A 19821-nucleotide genomic window follows, 5' to 3' on the forward strand; every position below is an offset into this window, starting at 1 on the left:
ATTCCATTTTCATATATTTTATACTCGTATCTTTTTTTATTTATTTATTTATTTTTTATTATTATCATCGACCCAAGAACAAGGGAAAAGGAGCCGCATAGACCCCTGTTTATTGATGAGACTGAGGTGGAGAGGGTGAAAACCTTCAAGTTCCTTGGCACACACATCAGCGAGGACCTCACCTGGTCTCACAACACCCAACAAATTATGAAGAAGTCCCAAAGGGGACTGTACTTCCTGAGAAGACTGAGGAAATTTGGCATGTCCACCAAAATCCTTAGTTGCTTCTACAGATACACCATCGAAAGTGTCCTTACCGCCTCCATCACTGTATGGTACAGTAACTGTACAACACGTGATAGGAAGGCACTCCAGCGGGTGATCAAGACCTCACAGAACATTGTTGGGGCAGCCCTCCCCTCACTGCAAGACATTTATAAAACTAGAGTCCTATGCAGAACACACAACCTCATCAAGGACAGCACACATCCACAACACTCATTATTCACACTCCTACCGTCAGGCAGACGCTACAGGAGTTTGAAGTCCAGGACCACAAGGCTGGCAAACAGCTTTTACCCACAGGCCATCAGGCTTCTCAACGAAGCACTCACACACGCCACACGCAACACAAGCACACACTCATAGCACTTTATTTATTTATTTGTATTATTTGTTTGTATTAATGTCTCTTCTGTTGTTGTTGCTTAATTTATTGGTATATATGTTTATGTGTTTGTGTTTCTTATGTTCTTATTCTTTCTTGTGTTTTCTTTCTTTTCTTGGGAGAATGAACAGAATAAGATTTTCATTGCATGGTATAACTGCTGTTTTACCATGCACATGAAAATAAAACTCTCTTGAATCTTATATTATATTTTATTATTTATACTAGTATCTAACTGCCCTGTGGTAATTTCACAACAATGATTCTGTATATGTGCAAATCTTTCTTCCAATGGTGAACAAAAAAAATTCTAAAAAAATCCTAAAAATTCAAATGGGTGCATTTTGCTAGTTTTTGTAGTAGGACCCACCTTATATTTTGAAGCTTACTTTGCCCTGAACAGGAAGTCACTAATGCCGTGTAACTAGACAGTAGTCAAGTTGCTGTTGTCGTTTCATGCTGCTTAGTGATCATGATGTAGTTAGCAGTGAATGAATGGACCCATTTTTGAAAGAAATGACCCCTCTTTGACAAAAGTGGTCTCCCGTGTACAGGTGACACGCAATGAAGAATGTTTGCCATGTTCATTATTTCAAATAGTTCAATTCAAAAACTGAAACTCTTCAATTCTATAGATTCTCAACAAACAAAGTGAATGTATTTATTAATTGCGCCATGAAAATGAACATCATAAAAAGCTCAGAGACAGGAGAAACACCCACCAATATTGGTCACTCTTGGTTTCAACCGCTAAACTCTCGCGACAACCATTTAGGATAAAGATTGAATGCTAATGAATGCTAGAGGGGTCATGGATTGTTGTTACAGGGAGATGTGGAAAGACAAGATGAGGTTACCCTTTCCAGACTTGCCTGGGACAATATTTTAAGATGGTAGGGACAACCAAGTATGGAGTTCTCCTCTTTTTTATTACTGTTTCATTTTATTATTCTTACTGAATCTTTTTATTACTGTATTTTACATGTCCTTCATGTATTTGGTGTACAGTGTGACTTAATTTAGGTGTAATTTAGTGTAGATTCCGACATCCACTAAACTTGCATCACAGTCTAGGATCGGAAGTCGTTCATAAACCGCGGACCACCTGTGCTTCCGTATACAAATAGTTTGTTAATCTGACCTTTAAAAAGTCAAATACAATCTGATTTAAGTGTTTACATGTGTTTTAAAAAGCTGGTTTTAACCAAATTCCATCCATTTTCTATGCCGCTTCTCCTCATTAGCCTATCCCAGCTGACTTCAGGCGACAGGCGGGGAACACCCTGGACTGGTCGCCAGCCAATGGCAGGGCACATATAGACAACCAACCATTCACACTCACATTCATACCTATGGACAATTTAGAGTCACCAATTCACCTAACATGCATGTTTTTGGAATGTGGGAGGAAACCGGAGTACCCGGAGAAAACCCACACACCCACGGGGAGAAGGGAGAAACGCATCAAGGTGCTGCCAAGGTGAAACCAGTGCTGCGTGGTTGGAGGCAAGAGAAGAATGTAAACAGACACACATGCACATGGCAATATGCTGAGGCCGGCAAAATTAGCACGTTCATTTTCATTTATTGTGTGAATAATTAATGTATTATTGTCCCAGGACTCATACACTCAAGTAGAGTTGGGCATCAAGTCTCGAGCTTCGGTGAGAACCGAGACGAACATTTCAGCACTATCATTAAAAAAATACATGTTCAGACATTTCATCCAAAAAGAACTCTGGTTTGTGCCCTCATTTAAACCATGAAACTTTTTATGTCCCTGCCTCTTAAAAGCATTGGAATCAAGAATCTTAGGAACCGGAATCGAAACATAGAATCGGAAGCATTCAAATCCCAGCGCTGCCCGACCCTACCCACGAGACATTTTTTTCCTGAACGAGAAATCTTGTCACGTTTTAATCTCGCAATCTTGTGACACGAGATCTTGTGACACTACTAGTGCTCAACAAAAAAAAAACGAGTTGTAAAGGAGTACTGAATGGCTGAATTGCAGTAAAATGGACTGTATGTTACACAAACAGGAAGTGATGCAGCGGTGATTTCATGCCGTGTGGAACTGCTATGCAATGCTGTTATGCGATATATTAACATGCATTATTGCATTCATATCTTTTCTCTTTTCAGCATTTCTGCATGCTTAAGATCAAGTTTCTGGTTGTTATCATTGTTTTTTTTTAATTATCAAAATGCTTCCTAATATAAATGTATCCAAACAGGGGTCAAGCAAGTGGGTCAGCAAGGCACATTTTTTCTCTGAATGTATGCAATGCGGGGGGAAGAGAGTCGGTGAACAAGCAACTGTGGCAATGTGATGGGGAATGGTGATGTTGCTGTTGACATAAATACACTAAATTATTTTTTTAGACGGGGATAAAATGTTCAAGTCACGCCTGAGTTAACCTAAGCATCTAAACAGTGTGGCTACACAACATACACAAATTAATCGATACATATGGATCTTAACGAAACGCATTTAGCTTCATTATTGTAGGCCTCGTGTTGTCCAGTGGATGTTTAACCCCAAACGCCTTTCGGATTTTAAAATATTAGCAACATAATCGTCAGGGCGGCTTAAAGACAATTTTTTTTGACTGACTCGATCGAGCGTATTTTTATACGGTTTTATTGTGCATGTCAGCCCCATGGAAAAAGCAATGTCCAAAACGCTGCAGAACTGCATCGCCGAAATGCTGTTGCTCACATTATCTCCTTTATAGTAATTTAAAACATGTCGTGATTTAATAATAACACTTGCAGTCTGCGATATGGAACACTGTGCACGCAGCTCTGCTACACAACTGCGAGCTAGCTTCACATAGTTGGAAGCTAACTAGCTTTAGCCTAAACACCATTTGTTCGCTAGGACAAAGCTAACAATGACCGCAAATTGCAATTTGGCGTTAGACATAGTGGATAATCTGACACGGTTTTTGGTGCCAGGTGTAAATATACGCCCAGTACATTTTTGCTTACCTTTAATCGTTTGAGTCGAAATTCCTCCGACTCCGCCATCTTTAATTATGCTGCAGTCATCTCGCTTCCAAACACCCCCACCTCTCCGTGGCCCTGCTTGTTGGGTTAGCACTTTAACTAGCAACCAGCAACTACAAACTAGAAACATTCCCGCGGGAATTCTGAATTGGGGCTCTGACCTGTTGCTGACTTCTAGACCAGCGTTTGAGACCGATTTGGTGGTTTTGGGCTTTGCCTTTTAAACTATTTTAACCTGGGCAGAACGCCAACAAAACGGAAATGCTAACAGTGCTAATTTCTAGCAAGCTATCAAGCGTGTATATTGTACATTCATAACACGAGTGCATTTCTTGTTTTAACAGACAGTTGCTAAAGTACGAAATCTTAATGTGTTCTGCAACGTGGTGAAATGCTAAAGGTGGCACTTAGTGCGATGACGCCAAATACCATAAGTGCGGTACTATGCTTTTGCATTATGCCATTTACATGTATGCAATTTAGTACGAGACTACTAGCTAAAATACCAACTTGCTAACATCTAGCAAGGTGGTACGATGTAGTCACGGTAGATGTAGTCTTACATCACGGCATGTCAATACATGCGTAAAATAGCTAAAACATGTTAACTGCAAACTTTACCTGCCGGGGTGCACTGGTCTGGTTCGTCTTTGCAATAGCTCGTATCCTCCATTGGCGTCTCGCGGACTCGGAACGCTTTCCCTTCCGCGGCATCATGTCTGCTAAAACATAGCACAAAAAAACGTGCAGTTCAAAACAAACAGTAGTAAAGGAGACACATTGAAACTCTTGCGACAGTGTGTGAATGTAACGTATATGTGTGTGTTGGTATTGGTTATGCACTACCATCTGTGCTGAATATGTATATTATGTGATTTGATATAAAGATGTAGTTAGACTGTAAACACAGGCCTCCAAAAATGAATACGATTTATTGTAGACGTCTCTAAGCAGTCTTAAAATTGCTTATCGTTCCCTTTGTCTTTCACGTCAGCATCTACTGTACTGTACTGTACTGTACTGTACTGTGGCTTAATACTAAGTACACAGTATATATCAAGGACTCTAAAAGGCGGATTCGGGAACTAAGTACACAGTATATAACAAGGACTCTAAATGAGTGGGACTGTGAATCAGAATCTACTTCCCTAGTAGCCCTGCGCAGGTTTGGCCGCCATCATGGTGACCACAATCCAGAAACATTGCATTGTGAACATGTACCCGGCACACTGTTACGCCATTAATTGCGCCAATCGAGGGCCCAAAAGACCAGACTTGTCATGTTTCAGGGTTCCCAAAGACAAAGGCAGGCATGCGTGATAATAACGTAGTAGATTTATAACACTGGTTGTTGTAAATAAACAGGACAGTAGACGACCTAACCTCGCCCATTTTGCTTACCATCATGGCGGACGTTCCGCGTCACAGCGTACTACAATCTGTTCCATTCGTTTGCTTTAAATATGACTTTCTTATCCACTTAGAGTCCTTTGTATCCATATTTTGACGTGTACTGACGGAAGTACTCCATTTGAGACACAACGTGTCTGTGTTGTGTTTCCGTTGTTCGACAAATGACAAGTACTAACGCGACAGACGAACTGACATTTGTTGTTTATTGTTTGGATACGTTTGCGTTCCTTATTTTGCGCTCTTGTTTATTGGACACCGCCGGATGAATGGCCACGACGGCAGCAAGAGCAGTGGCAGCAACGGGGGGACCGGCGTCTTTGTCACGGTTCAGGGGTGCTCTGGTTGCGGCTGTGCTGGGCGACTGTGTCGGCGGAGAGTTTGAGGGAGCGGAGGAGGTTCCGTTGGAGAATGTATTGCAGCACATGAACAGTCTCGACGACGAGACGAAAGAGAATGGTAAGTGTCATTGCCGCGACATGAGGCACTAATGAGATCCAATACAAGGTCACACATTTATTACAAAGATTTTATAAATAGGGGCGCATCACACTGGTAGATAGTTGTTACCCCATTCAGTTATATAATAGGGACATAATAGCAATGTAAAAGATACCATATTTTTTCCCAAAACTATTGCTTTATACTGCCTCGTACTCTTTTTTTTTTTTTTTTTTTTTTGTCTATCCGCGCACTTCCACACTTGCATTATGACTGCACCAGTGCGTTAACACGCACAAGTACGGCAGATGCAGTGTACCGTAGGTACCCGGATGTTGCACTCAGCACTCCCCAAATGGTGAGTGTGCAGCTGGAGCCTAACCACCCTCAATCATCGCCATCTTGGCTGCTAGTGGAAGAGGAGGGACTAACTTCTGTGGTTGCAATTCAAAATTAAGAGAGAATAAGAGGAAACCTTTAAATATTGCAATCATCATTTGTAAGTGTGCAATGACAGGAACAGATTTGTGACAGCACTCCACCCTCTCAACTATGTATGGTTACAGGCTGTGTTTCAAATCGTGCTTATACATCCTTATGTGTACTATGAACACTACACAATTTTTTGACATATACTACCCCAAATGGATTACAGTTGTTGCGCACTTCCCGGAAAAGACGGCAATATTTATCTGTTTCCTTTTCTTCCTCTCCTGCTCGTTTTAACTGAAACCACTCAAGGTAGTCCCTTGTAGCCTCTCTACATAGCCACAATGCGATGCCGATGATTGGGGGTGGTTAGGCTCCATCGTTGCACACTCACCATTTGGGGTGTGTTGAGTGCAGTATCCAGGTACTGACAGCGTACTGCATTAGTGTGAATGCATATATTCACTCAAAATGCCAAGTGTGGAAGTGCACGAAAGGAAGCGCAGCCTGTGTGTTTGCACTTTCTGTTTTAGGGACCCTTGAGTACAGTGACGACACAGCCATGGCACGTTGTGTGGTCCAGTCTCTGCTGACCCGGTCTGGCTTTGATGAACAGGACATGGCTCGCAGGTAGACAAAACACAGCAGATTGTATCGTGTTTCTTATGGGGCAGATTTTGTTCCACTGGCTTGTGAAGTAAATTGGAAGCAGTGGTTTCATTCAAACTGGATAATCTTTGGCTTTTCCAGGTTTGCAAAGGAGTACAGCTTGTCCCCAGGTCGTGGTTATGGCTCTGGAGTCATCCAAGTGTTGAAGAAACTGGCATCCCCTCAGCTCAGTGACGTGTACCAGCCAGCCAGGGACCAGTTTAATGGTCGGGGCTCTTTTGGGAATGGGGGGGCAATGAGGGCAGCCCCCTTCGCGCTGGCCTTCCCTGATCCAGCTGATGTTAAAAAGGTGAGCACAGAGAGCATCGACTTTTTGACTTGCACGTTGGAGCTATTGGCATGTTTGTCACATTTCATTATTGAATTTATATAACAACACTCTTGTCTTGCTAGTTTGCTCGTCTGGGCGCCATGCTCACCCATTCCTGTTCTCTGGGCTACAACGGGGCTGTACTACAAGCATTAGCGGTCCACCTTGCCCTGCAGGGTGCCTTGGACCTGCCTCAGAAGTTCATCAACACACTGATCACAGAGATGGAGGAATTTGAATGTGATGAGGCGGCAAGGAATGATGCCAGAATGTAAGTAACAATATCTTTCTGCACGAACTATAGTTAGGAATAGGGCTGGGTGATATATCGATGTCATTAATATCGATATTTCTTTTAAGCACGATATCAAAAACAAGCATATCGTTTATATTGATATAGACTGGATTTGTGCTTGAGATCTATTACTCTGCACTGCCTGTGAGTGTGAGCGCCACTGAGCCGGCTCCTGCCCCGCCCCACTCTGTGCATGATGGAGGAGGGGCGGAGCAAGAGCAGAGCAGGAGCATGGCTCATTCTACAACAAGACATGGAGGAAGCAACAACGTCTACAGTGGAGGAACAAAAAAAAAAAAAGAGCTGTGGTTCAGTAATTTGGAGATAATTGGGGTTCAGAGCAGCGGATGAACAACAAAATGAAGTTATATGTAGCGAGTACCGTAAAAAAGTGACTGCCAAGTGCGGAAGCACTAGAAATCTATTTCACCACCTTAGAACTTGGCACAAACTCCAGTGCGGGGAGTGTGCGACGTTGCGTGACGTTGCGTAGTGAAACAGCCCCAGTTGCACAACTCCTCAAAGCCCCTTCCACAACACAAAGGCAAAGCTCACTGGTAGCTTCTTTTTCCTGTTGCGTTCCTTACGAAAAGTGCAAAGTGATGTGCCATCACTGCAGCGGTGTCCTATCACATTGAAAAGATACGGTCCCCACTGCAACGGTGAAAAAAAGCAGGTTTAAAAAGCTGATTAAAAACAATGGACTCGCCATATGAGCTTCCCAGTCGCAACTATTTTGCACGAGAAGCATTACTACAATTGTACCAGGAAGTCACACAGACAGTTGCTAACCGGCTTGCTAAAGTGACCCACTTTGCTTTGACCAGCGATATGTGGTCAAGCGGGTCATGTGACTCTTACATGAGCTTGACAGTTCACTTAACTGATGACAGGTAGATGAAAACAGCGTGTCTCCAAGCTAGCTATCTTCCCCAAGGATCACACCGGTGAGCATATAGCTGATGCGCTTCACGATGCAATTGCAAACTGGAAACTCAACGAAAGACATCTGGTTGCTGTAACTACGGACAACGGGACCAATGTCGTCAAGGCGGCTGAGGATGCAATGCTTCGGTCACAGACCAGACTTGGCTACTGGTGAGTGCAGAGTTGTCAAGCATATTCATCATTTTTTGTTTCTTATCGCTTTGTGTGTCTGCAACTCTGTTTTATTCTGCTGTCTACCTGGTTAAATAGAGGTTAAAAAATGTAATCCTCAATCATAATGGTTAAATATGTTACTTTGATGATATTGTCAGACTAGTAGAGCTGCAATGATTAATCTGTTTAATCGATTACCCAATTAAATCGACAACTATCTTGGTATTAATAATTTTGTTATTTAAATATGTAAATATCCTCTGATTTCAGCCTCTCAAATGTGAATATTTTTAATTTCCTTAGTCATCCGTGAAAGCAGACCTATTATCTTTGTGTTTTTGCCAAAACAAGATATTCACACATATCAGCTTTGACTTTGGAAAACACTGATAGGCATTTTTGACTCTTTTCTGATATGTTGCGGACCCAACCACTAACTGTAGGTGTTTGCTTCATATGAATTTGGTCCATCTATGGCCCAGCAGATTACTCCATTAATTGAAACGAAAAGCTTCAGATTAATCGACAAAGAAAGTGATCATGATTGTATTTTTGTGTATATTTATTGTTTTACTGAAGCTATTTGACAAATTATTATTTTAACAGAATGTTGAAGCAGCAACTTGATGTTTGTGCACTTATTTGCTCTGTCAGTTCACATATTCTATTTCTGAACAAAGAGGCAGAAATTAAAAATGTTTTTTTTTAAAAATCCGATTAATCAAAAAAAAAATCAACCAATTAATCGGTGATTAAAATAATCGTTAGTTGCAGGCTACGGACTACATGCATGACAGCATGTTTTAATTACCGCCACTTTTACCTACAAGCAATATTCAAGTGATAAAATGGTAATAATTCAATACTTCTATCACTAATTATTATCCACTAATCTAATAAATATTGTTCTGAAATCTATTTTTCTGTATTGTAAGTTATTTTGTGTGTGTGTGTTTTTTTTTTAACAAAAGCTACTCTGTTTAATATTTTTTTTAATGATTCTGACAGGACATGGTATGCGCGACCACCGCATCACACGGGCCATTTCTGTGTGCAAACGAACTGTCGGCTGCTTTTCGTACAGCTGCAAAAAAAGGAGACAACTTGCTGCAGCCCAAATCCAGCTAAGTCTGCCGGGTCGACAACTCATAACCGGGTCAGCTACGTGCTGGGGATCGAGGTTGGAGATGATTGAGCGGTTCCTGGAGCAACAAGGAGCCCTTGCAAAAGTAATGTCTTCTGACAAAAAGCAAGGCATCTCACCCCTACATGGCAGGACTTGGAGGTCGTAGAGGCTGTTCACAAGGTTCTTAAACCTCTTCAGGACTTTACTGATGCTCTGTCGGGTGAAGATTACAGTATTATGTCACTCTGTCATACGTAAAACCTGTGCTGCACCTTTTCAACACAACTCTTGTGGCATATGAAGGGTGATAGTGAGCTGTGCAAATCAATCAAGCACATAATTGTTGATTATCTCAACACTAAGTATTCCCGCCCAGCCACTAGTGATCTGTTGGACATGGTTTCTTTTGTGGATCCATGGTTCAAGACAACCAACATCTCCAGTGAAAGTATCGACCCAGTAAAGCAAAGAGCTGTCTTGGAGGTGGAGTCTCTACTGACTGATCAGTGCAGCATCCAGCTGCCTGACTATTGTGTTCCCACGGTGTCCAAGCCTGCAGACCAAGAGGCAGCAGCTAAAAGCTAAGAAGACACTGGCAGGCTTCTTCAAGCAGCACATAACAACCAGCACTGTGCTTACAAAAACGGAGGAAATTGAAAATGAGCTGTGAAGGTACTTGCAGTTAGCAAGTGTGGCTAGTGACACAGATCCACTGAAATGGTGGAAGGACCATGAAGTTCTCTTTTCCAGCACTGAGCCAACTAGCAAAAAAAGATCTCTTGGGACCAGCCACCAGTTCACCCTCTGAAAGGGTGTTCAGTTGCAGAGGGTCATCTGCCACAGAGCATTCCTGAAGCCTGATGCAGTTGACAGGTTGGTGTTCCTGTCACAACGTCTTTGAGGGAATAAGAACATGCTTCTGTCCTCTGAAAATGTTCACCTAAATAAAAATATGACTGTTCAAAGTGAAGGATTTTTGAGTTGTTGCTGATGATAAAAATGTTCTCCTTAAACCAGGCACTTTTTCTAACAGTTTTTTTTTGTTTTTGTTTATAGCATAGATGTGTTATAAAATGTTAGTGGATTGAAGATTATATTTTTATTTTTCTATACTGTATTTATTTTGAAAAGAGTGCTCTTTTATTTTGCAGCTATTTTGATTTAAGTTTTTTTTTTTTTTACAATTATTTCATGCATCTTGTATGAAGCTTTAAAATAAAAACAACTTGACACGCATTTTGAGCTTTGACTTTGTGAAAACTCGCTTTGCAAAAAATATCAGGATATATATCGTATATCGGTATTCAGCCTATATATATATCTGGATATGAGTCCATATCGTCCGTATGAGTCCATATCACCCAGCCCTGGTTAGGAACATGCCTTTATATATTACTATTAATATTACTATTATATTATGACTAAGTAACACTACTTGTCACTTGGTTTGTTGGCACAGCCTGAAGGAAGCAGAGAAGCCATTCTGTGACCGCCTTCATCGGGTCAGAGATTTGATGGACAGGAACAAGGTCACCATAGAGGAGGTCATCTCTGAGCTGGGTCAGTACTAATCTTCTAAAATCTACATTTAGGACATACAGTTAAAGTTACCTATGGGGAGGGGGAAAAAACTTTGTTTGAAATATATCCACCCATTTTCTGAACCCCTGTACTTCTCGCTCATGCTTATCCAAGTTGCATTCGCACACAATAACACATAATGCAAACATTTATCTGTCCGTTCAGATTCACAAGTAATCCACACTTCTGTCAGTCCATTCACGTAGAGGAACAAGCATAATGCAAACGTCTATCTGCCCATTCACATACAATAACATACATAATGCCAACATCTCTCCGTCAATTCACATACGATACCACGCATAATGCAAACATCTGTCTGCCCATTCACATACAATAACAAACATTTCCTACTTCTGTCAGTCCATTCACATAGAGTAACAAACATAATGCAAACATCTATCTGTCCATTCACATACAATAACACGCATAATGAAAACATTCAGGGTTTCCACTACATGCAATGGATCGTTGACTCGCTGCCATGGCAAAGTAACACTTTAAAAATGAGTTTTTGTTGTTTTTCCCATGGGAAAACAGTGTTAAGTAATACATTGCATGAATGGACCTATATGCTATATTAGGGGTGCCGATTACGACGATAGCGAAGGTAGTGTGGGTCTATCACGTGTGTCACCCACTCATAAACGTCACTTTGTAGATGTCATATGACATTAACCCCCATTCGCTACTGTGACTCTGCAGCAAAAGAAGCGCAGAACAAATGTCCACAGCGACAGACGAATAATGCAACTTTCGTTATTATTCAGATGACTGATAAACCTATATCTATATGGCGATAAAGTTATCTGTTGGCTTGTAGTGGCTAGTTATGTAGGGAAAAAAAGTCAATTGTTTCATTGCTACACTTCGCATCCTGAACTCCACGATAGAAATGTGTTTTCTCTATACCTTTGTTTAACTATTAGTTCATGATTAATTAGAAAATGTGCTCATTGCTGAAAAGTTTTTATGTTGCCTTGACTTCGGTTGCATTGTCTTCTGCATAATCCTTTTCATTTCTTATATATCTGTAATGTTTCATAGCAAATACTAACTGGACGTAATACACTAACTGTATGTATAATGAACACAACGTAGCTATTTTGAATGTCATACTACTCAGGTTATGTACACAACTGTTGAGGAATTATGTGTAATTACCTTTATTGCCGTATTGATTTGAATTAGTTATTGAATTGATTCACCTTTCTTGTTAACAGGCCTAGTGAGAGGCAGGTCAGACGTCGAAGGTGCCTCATCCATATTTACGATGTCATCCGGTCCCATGGAATTCTCGGCTATCTCTGTTTGAGTGTTTGTAACTGTTTCCTCGTAGTCGGAAGGGAGTTGTTGACACAAAGTCGTGCGTGCCCTGATGGACAGTCCTTTTCGTCTCATAAATCTGAGACACCACGATGGTCCACCTATAAAATCTTCAATCTTCCTTTCGGTGGCGATTGCTTTGGCTTTTAATTGGATCTGCACACTGGAAACACCTCGGCCGTCTGCTCTCTGTGTATTTACCCAGTCTGCAAGCACGTTTTCTAGTTCAGGCCATCTGCTTTTCTTACCTCTGAAAGCTTTTACTGTCTTTTTGCTTTGCGTCAGCTTTTCATGTTGATGTCTCCAACGTCTCACCATACATTCATTTATGCTAAGCTTACGCGAAGCAGCCCTGTTTCCTACTCTGATAGCCAAATCAATGGCCTTTAACTTGAAAGCGGCATTATATGCGTTTCGTCGCGTGTTTTTCATGATGGGCGATTGACTACCGGGTTGTCACTGCGCATGTGCAGAAGGCGTCTACATCCGGGCGACCTCCGTGATGAAGCGCGCATGTGCCTAACTGTTTCCCAAGTATTTCAGTGCGTGTGTGAATGTATAAACGAGAAGAATTAACTTAAATTTCTCTGTAGAAAGGCGCTTTATAAAAGTACATTTACTTGTATTCATTTACAGCGCATCCTCGACCTATCCAATATGGCGTTCGATACGGCGTCTATGTCTATATCAGAAGAGCATAAAGAGCACAGTTCACCGCTTGTTATAAATACGACAAACATGTCGTCTTTAACTTATACATTGTCCACCTCTCCCGTCTGTTTTAGAGTAGTACTGTATACTGTTTGTGCAGTTGAAAAATAAAACACAGGATATTTTTGAGCAATGATTAAGGCCAGAAAAAACTATACACAACATAATTGAACAACACTGTATCTCGGCGCGCTAATGACATGGTAAAGGATGTTTTAAAGCTCATACAAGCCAGTGAATTTTACACCGGCCTGGCACATGACCTGGTGTAAAATTCATGAAAGGACAATCAAGGAGGACATGCTCTTCTGTAATGATTTCCTTTTCTCAAAAAATCAATTATATAATCATATAATTATTCATTAAAAATATCAAGCTAAGATGTTTTATTGTGTGCTTATTGTGGCTTATGTTTAGGTGTGCAGGACTAGGAGGTACATGATTTTAGGTCAATTGTGTGAAGAGGGAGGGACTGTGAAAAGTTTAGGAACCACTGCTGTACTACATTCACATCATTGTCCCCCTTTTTTAGGTAATGGCATCGCAGCACTCCAGTCAGTCCCAACTGCCATCTTCTGCGTTCTGCACTGCTTGCAGCCAAGGGAATACCTTCCAGAGAACTACGGTGGCCTGGAACGAACAATAGCATACAGCCTTGCCCTGGGAGGGGACACAGACACTATAGCCTGCATGGCCGGGGCTATTGCCGGTGCACACTACGGCATTGAGGTCATTCCGCAAACCTGGATCCGCTGCTGTGAGGGGGCAGACGATGCTGATGTGGATGCAGAGCGACTTCACAAGTTGTACCGCCAGTTGTCAAAGGAAAGCAGGTCGAGATCAGGTGGTCAGAGCAACGAAGACACTTCGAAAAACCGGTCCAAGTCTTCGAATGGCGCAGAGAAGTAAACCCAAACCAAGAACTTGAACATTTAAGTTACACAAATACTTTACTTTCACAGACAGGACTGTTTCCTACTGTCACCTCAGAAACCGTGATGAGAGGTAAAGTATTGTAACACAGCAAATGTTCTTCCTTAATCATTTGGTGTACTGCATTGAAGAAGGCAATAGAATATCTAATTTGGCAAACAATGCATTTCTTTTGTATTATGAAATGTCACAATCAACTGGAATGACAGTCATGCACAGATATGGTGTGTGCATCAATATAACACGTGTACCTATTCTTTCCCTAACCTTGTCTTTTTGTACTGAACCATACTTCAAGTTTTTTCATTGATCATTTTGGTGGCAAACCATTATTTAATAAAAATGCTAATAAGTGTACGCCTCCTTTTGTTATTTCAATTTCTAAACCCCAGAGAGAAAATCATCATGAATTCACATACAGAAAATGCAAATCGTATCATACTGTACATGGGAAAAAAATGTAATGTACTGGTATAAACGGAATACTGGTATTGCTTCTGAACCAATGGCTGCATCTGAAATCCAATTAGATGTTCCGATAATTACATATTTGGGTCTTGCCCAGACACCCGATGAGGGTGTGGGAACCTCCCCCAACTAAAAGTGCAGTTGAAGCAACATGAAAAAAATTTGACCCTGCAATAGCCGCAAACCTGAACAAAATGCCTCTGAAAAGTGGGCGAGGAAGGCATGCTTTGCTATTGGCACTGAGCTGGACAGCCTGGCATCTGTGGCAGAACAAGGACACTAAGGAGGCTCCTTTCCATCATAGACAACCAGCATCATCCAATGCACAGCATCGTCTCCCAACAGAAGAGCAGCTTCAGTGGCAGATTACTATCACTGCCCTGCTCAACCGAAAGACTGCGCAGATCATTCCTCCCTATCGCCGTGTGGCTTTTCAACACAACAGAGGGGAGCGATAAAAACACACACAGGACTGGACTTACTACCTTATCATGAATAATTATTATGATGTATTATTATTTGTCATTATTACTGGTAAGTACTATTGCACTACAAATTGGAAGTGAACCGTTCCGTATTATTTATGTATTTATTCTTATTCTATTTTCTTATTTTTCTTCTCTTATCTTGCCTGTCTTGCCTTCATTGTTTATTATGACTATGATTTTTGAAGCGCTGCTCAAAACGCGAAGTTCTCTTGGAGATTAATAATATATCCATCTTTCTGTCTATCTGTCTATTTATGAGTCCAGCAGGGACTCCCTTAAGAGCGTGTGGGAGGTTTCCCCCACCTTCCGGACTACAAACATGCAGTTGAGGCAACATGAAAAAATTAGAGATCATGACAACCGCGGACCTGAAAAATTTTTTTAAAATGGGCCACTGGGAAAAGTGGTGTTTTCTGCCATTTTTTTTCGTCCTGCCAGGAACCCCGATGAGGGTATGGGCGGTTTTCCTCACCTACCGAACCAAAAATGTGCAGTTGAAGCAACAGAAAAAATATTGGATTAAACCCTTGATGTTGGTGTTGGAGGTTTGCGCTCAGGGGTTCCGGCAGGACTCACAAAAGCAGAAAATGCCACTTTTCTAAGGTAAGGTTTCTACAAATTTGATAAAAAGGACCCTAACGCAAAAATATTTGTTTTCATCTCGCTTTCATGGCACTTGACTGGTCCGGAAGGTGGGGAAAACCTCCCACACTCTCATTTGGAATCCTTGCAGAAACCAAAAATAGCAGAAGAAGCCACTTTTCTGAAGCGTTGATTTAAAAGTGGTGAGCGGTGATCCTTATGCAAAGTATTTTCTTTTCATGTTGCTTCCTCTAATCTTTTCCTCTAATCTAAAAATGCCATTTTTCTGAGACTTCCATTTTTGGAATAGGTGTTAATGGTATATCATATCACAATAAACCAGAGGTTTGCCAGCGGCGAACAAACTGCGTTGCAAGCATGTGCCTTTTCCTGTCTTTCAGCATGTCGCCATTATCGTGTTTGCAGAAATGATACACCTTGACTTTTTACATACTGTGTATTATCTTTAATGTAAATGCATGACATCATTGCTCTTGTTGATCAGTCAATAAAATGCAGAGAAGCGTCAAAAATGTGCGGCAGACTGTACTCTGCCAGTGGTGTAAGGCCTGAAAAAAAAGACGTTTTCTGTAGTGTCAGCAATTGAAATGAATCGATTTACAAATTTGTTAAAAGAGCGCGGCATTTACACACGTAAGGGCATTTATTCACGTTTTTCCCCCAAAATAGATGAATGGACTTTCCAGACAAAAATAATAAATCATTCTTAACACTGAAATATTTATCATAAAGAATACACATACGTACACCTCCACACATACGGCATCCTCATGCATATAGTGTGAGGTTATTGGCTGCAGCTTGAAAAAAGTACAACGCTGCGTTTTAAAAAGCGGGCTTCTACCAAATTCATACAATAATTGGAGTACCAAAGTGAAAAAGACGTGTGTTCTATGTGTGAATTGATAATAATCTTTAAAAAAAAAATAATCTGGTTCCACTGCAGCTACCGTAAATGTTATGTTGCTACCTTAATATGCTTCCCACATTTGTTTCTAGGTAAGAGGCTAAGTGCCTTACATCTTCTACCTGGATAATAAATAAATTAATTAATGAACGTTTCTGTTGCTCAAATATACTGTAGACCTTGTAGCCTCAAAATCAGAAGCAAGACAGAAGCAGAACACTGGGGGGTGATAGAGGTCTATCAAAGTGAGTAGCAAAGACATGGTGGCAAGCGGATGTATGATTCACATGCTTTCACAGAAATTCTCCTGGATTTGATGTGAGATTAAGCAAATGCACTTCATGTTGTGGTTTATTGTCGTATATTAGACTTGAAATCATGGATGAGTGTAAAAGTCTTCAGTAAACAGGGCTATTTTCCACTTCAGCATGTATAATGCGTACACCACATACTTAGTTGCTGAGGGTGCAAGTTTTGACAGTATGGTGCTGTCCCAAATCCATTACTGTTATTGTCGGTGTTGCCAACTTGGCGACTTTGTCACTAAATTTGGCAGCAATCCACACCCTCCTGGCGACACATTTTCTCAAAAGCGACCAGCGACAAATCTAGCGACTTTTTCTGGCGTCGTTGGAGAATTTTCTGATATTTGGGGACTTAAAAGTGAAAGCGTGTATTGTCTACAATTGCTGTTCTCACTGAAAGAAACGGCCACGGCTGCATAGCATGCTAGAAAACTAAAAACAGTTATATCTATACTCTACTTATTTTTAAAAACTCAACGGTAATTAAATCATTACACATCAATGCAAACAGTTATTCTAAATTTTACATGTAATAATTATTTACCCACTCTGTAAATTATTTTTTTTCCTACAGTTGTTAGCCTGAATTTATTTATTCTAAACTTAAGAAAGGTTTTGAAATGGAGTGGGGAAAAAAATAAAAAGCCAAAAACTCACCACTGTCAGTCGGAAAAGGAGGAGAACTTTTTTTCCCACATGATCATGTCGGACCTGCCATGGCTGACTCCGTGCAGTTTGATGGTAACGGATGGAACGTCATGCCTCATCTATGTTTTGTCATTACTGACGCCTCCTGGGCAGAACACTGCATATAACTTGTGTTTCAGTATTTTTAAATAATAATGGGTCATAGTCAACCATAAAACAGCAATCAATCATTTTTGAAAAACAGGATGTAGCAAGGCAAGCAGCCTTTCCTTCTCCAGGGAAAAGCTTTGTTGTAAAAGTCTGATCACCTCCTGGTGAGCTTAGATATAGAGTACAATCCTCTATTTTTGCAGTGAAATTCATTCAGCAGAGCATAAAAATATCTTGAATGCACTTGACTTTCTGCTAGCTGAAGCTGCTGCTGGTTTTCCACGATGGAAGAACGACACTGACAGGCGGTGACACTGACGGGCACCCACCAGCTCACGCATGCCTGACATCTTCAGGATGCAGCGGTACTGCAATTCTACGTATTTTATTGTGCGATTAGAAAGAATAATAATGTCACACTTACATTAAAAACATTACCCGGGCTGTAGGAAGTCATAGTGTGTTACAAATGATTATATCATCGCCGACATGCTGACAAACAGAAACCGGCGGGAACCATGATCCAACTCAAGTGTGCAGCGTCACGGTAGGCAGGCACACTCGCGACAGCCTCACTTCATCAGAAAATGTGCAAAATTCAGCGATTTTTACTCAAAATAATGTTAAAAACAATTTGACTCATACAGAAAATACATTTAGAATACACTTCAATGGACAAATATTCATGTTTGTTTATTTGTTTTAAAATTGATGAGGCTCCGGCTCACCTGCCTCCCCCGCCTGCATGCCACTGTTTCCATAGTGAAGTTTGGCCCCCGCCAAGGTGACCCTGTCACCAGTTTTGTTCATTCTTTTCACGGACAGAATTTCTTGTTGAGTGACGGAAAAATGGATCATGAGATGGACAGACTGCAATAGTGCGGTCGCTGAACCAGGCTGTCGTGAGCCAGAAGGCACAACTCTCAATTTACCGGTCGATCTACGTTTCTACCCTTACCTATGGTCACGAGAGTAAGAGCACGAGTGAGAAGCAGCAGCCCACAGGGGAGGAGAGCGAGACCTTGAAAGACATCAGCCAAATAGGAGCTGCGAGGGCTGTTAAGAGGGGGTTGGCACCACTCAAGAATAGACTGCTGACCTCACACCTCGCAGGGGAGAGGATTGACAGTTCAGCATCACTTTGAATGTGTTTGCTCCTCTACAGCCAAGACCCTTTTACCTGTTTTTTATATACAGCATATCTATAAATGACAAGTGCATGAGGAAAAACAGTGGCGATATTGTTGCATTGATTGAAGACTTAATTTTCCATGAATGTGAATGAGTGTTTGTTGGTCTTTTTCACAGAAAAAAGGATAAATGGATGAAAGTGAATGAATAAATCCCGGAGAGATTCTTTGCTTTCAGCTGAGTGTGAACACTTTCTTTAATTAGTTTGTCTTTGAGAAACATTTTTTAACAGGGAGAAGGGGAGAAAACCTGTTCCCCAAAATGAACACCTGGCAGTAAAAAGAAGTCATGTCAAAGCTCAGAGCCCTGGATTCAGGTCAGTATTCATTGTCTGACCTGACTTGAAGTACTTTTTCAAATATTTTAGATTGTTTTTGGCTCAACCGGCAATGCCCTGTAATAAGGGTATGGCTTATGTTCTTTAACAATGACATCAACCTTTCACTGACATTTAGAAAAACGTGTATGAAGGTCAGGGAATGGACACAGATAAGACAAAAGCAGGATCACGACAATTTGAACACTATTAAAGGCTGTCACTCGATTTAAAGTTGTAATCACAATTATAGTACACAGTCGCCGCTCGCCACATTGCGCTTCAAATTTCCCATGGTTGAGTACGACCTATTGTTAGCCAGAAAATATGCACGTTTAAGCAAATTGTATGTATTTTTGGCCAACATGAAGCATTTTGAAGTATAAGTGGCTAAATGAACTAAAACTGATATTTTTTTCTCATTTTCCAAGTTTATTCTCATAAAATTGCAACTTTTTTCGCATTAGAAAACTATTTTTTTCTCTTAATATTTTCTCTTTACTCTGGTAATATTTCTACAGTTTTTCATTACTGCTGTTGATTTTTTTTAATTTTCCAAATACCTCAACTTTCTTCATGTATATTTTCTTCTCCTTATATTTCGACTTTATTCCCATGTTATAAATTTTCCCCTGACCTAAGTTTTCAAAAATTACAACTTCATTCATTGTTTTTGACTTAAAAAACCAAAAAAAACCTTTCTTTAATATTTAAACTTCCTGCTACTAAAATGA

General features: G+C 40.8%; 2 protein-coding genes across 8 annotated transcripts in view; one reads left to right on the forward strand and one right to left on the reverse strand.

Moving 5' to 3' along the window:
- Positions 1-12809, reverse strand: part of LOC129192261 (zinc finger MYM-type protein 4-like) — a 45019-nt gene extending 32210 nt beyond the window's left edge. For 3 of the 7 annotated variants that reach the window (XM_054796088.1, XM_054796090.1, XM_054796089.1), the window contains exons 1-2: positions 12250-12809; positions 4301-4401 (exon numbers count right to left, since the gene is read on the reverse strand). In XM_054796088.1, the coding sequence (XP_054652063.1) occupies positions 4301-4401; positions 12250-12799 (651 nt within the window). In that variant the 5' untranslated portion in view covers positions 12800-12809. Of the gene's footprint in view, positions 1-3661; positions 4183-4300; positions 4780-12249 lie in introns of those variants that run through there. The other 4 variants (XM_054796085.1, XM_054796084.1, XM_054796086.1 and 1 more) reach the window with 4 other exon arrangements.
- adprs (ADP-ribosylserine hydrolase) lies at positions 3740-14368 on the forward strand. The gene is made up of 6 exons (XM_054796094.1): positions 3740-5548; positions 6493-6589; positions 6710-6917; positions 7022-7209; positions 10920-11020; positions 13611-14368. The coding sequence occupies exons 1-6, from the start codon at positions 5359-5361 to the stop codon at positions 13985-13987; spliced, it is 1161 nt and encodes a 386-aa protein (XP_054652069.1). The 5' UTR covers positions 3740-5358; the 3' UTR covers positions 13988-14368.
- Positions 14369-19821: the final 5453 nt, after the last annotated feature.

The sequence above is a fragment of the Dunckerocampus dactyliophorus genome, chromosome 13 (assembly GCF_027744805.1).
Source record: "Dunckerocampus dactyliophorus isolate RoL2022-P2 chromosome 13, RoL_Ddac_1.1, whole genome shotgun sequence".
Taxonomy (NCBI): Eukaryota; Metazoa; Chordata; class Actinopteri; order Syngnathiformes; family Syngnathidae; genus Dunckerocampus; species Dunckerocampus dactyliophorus.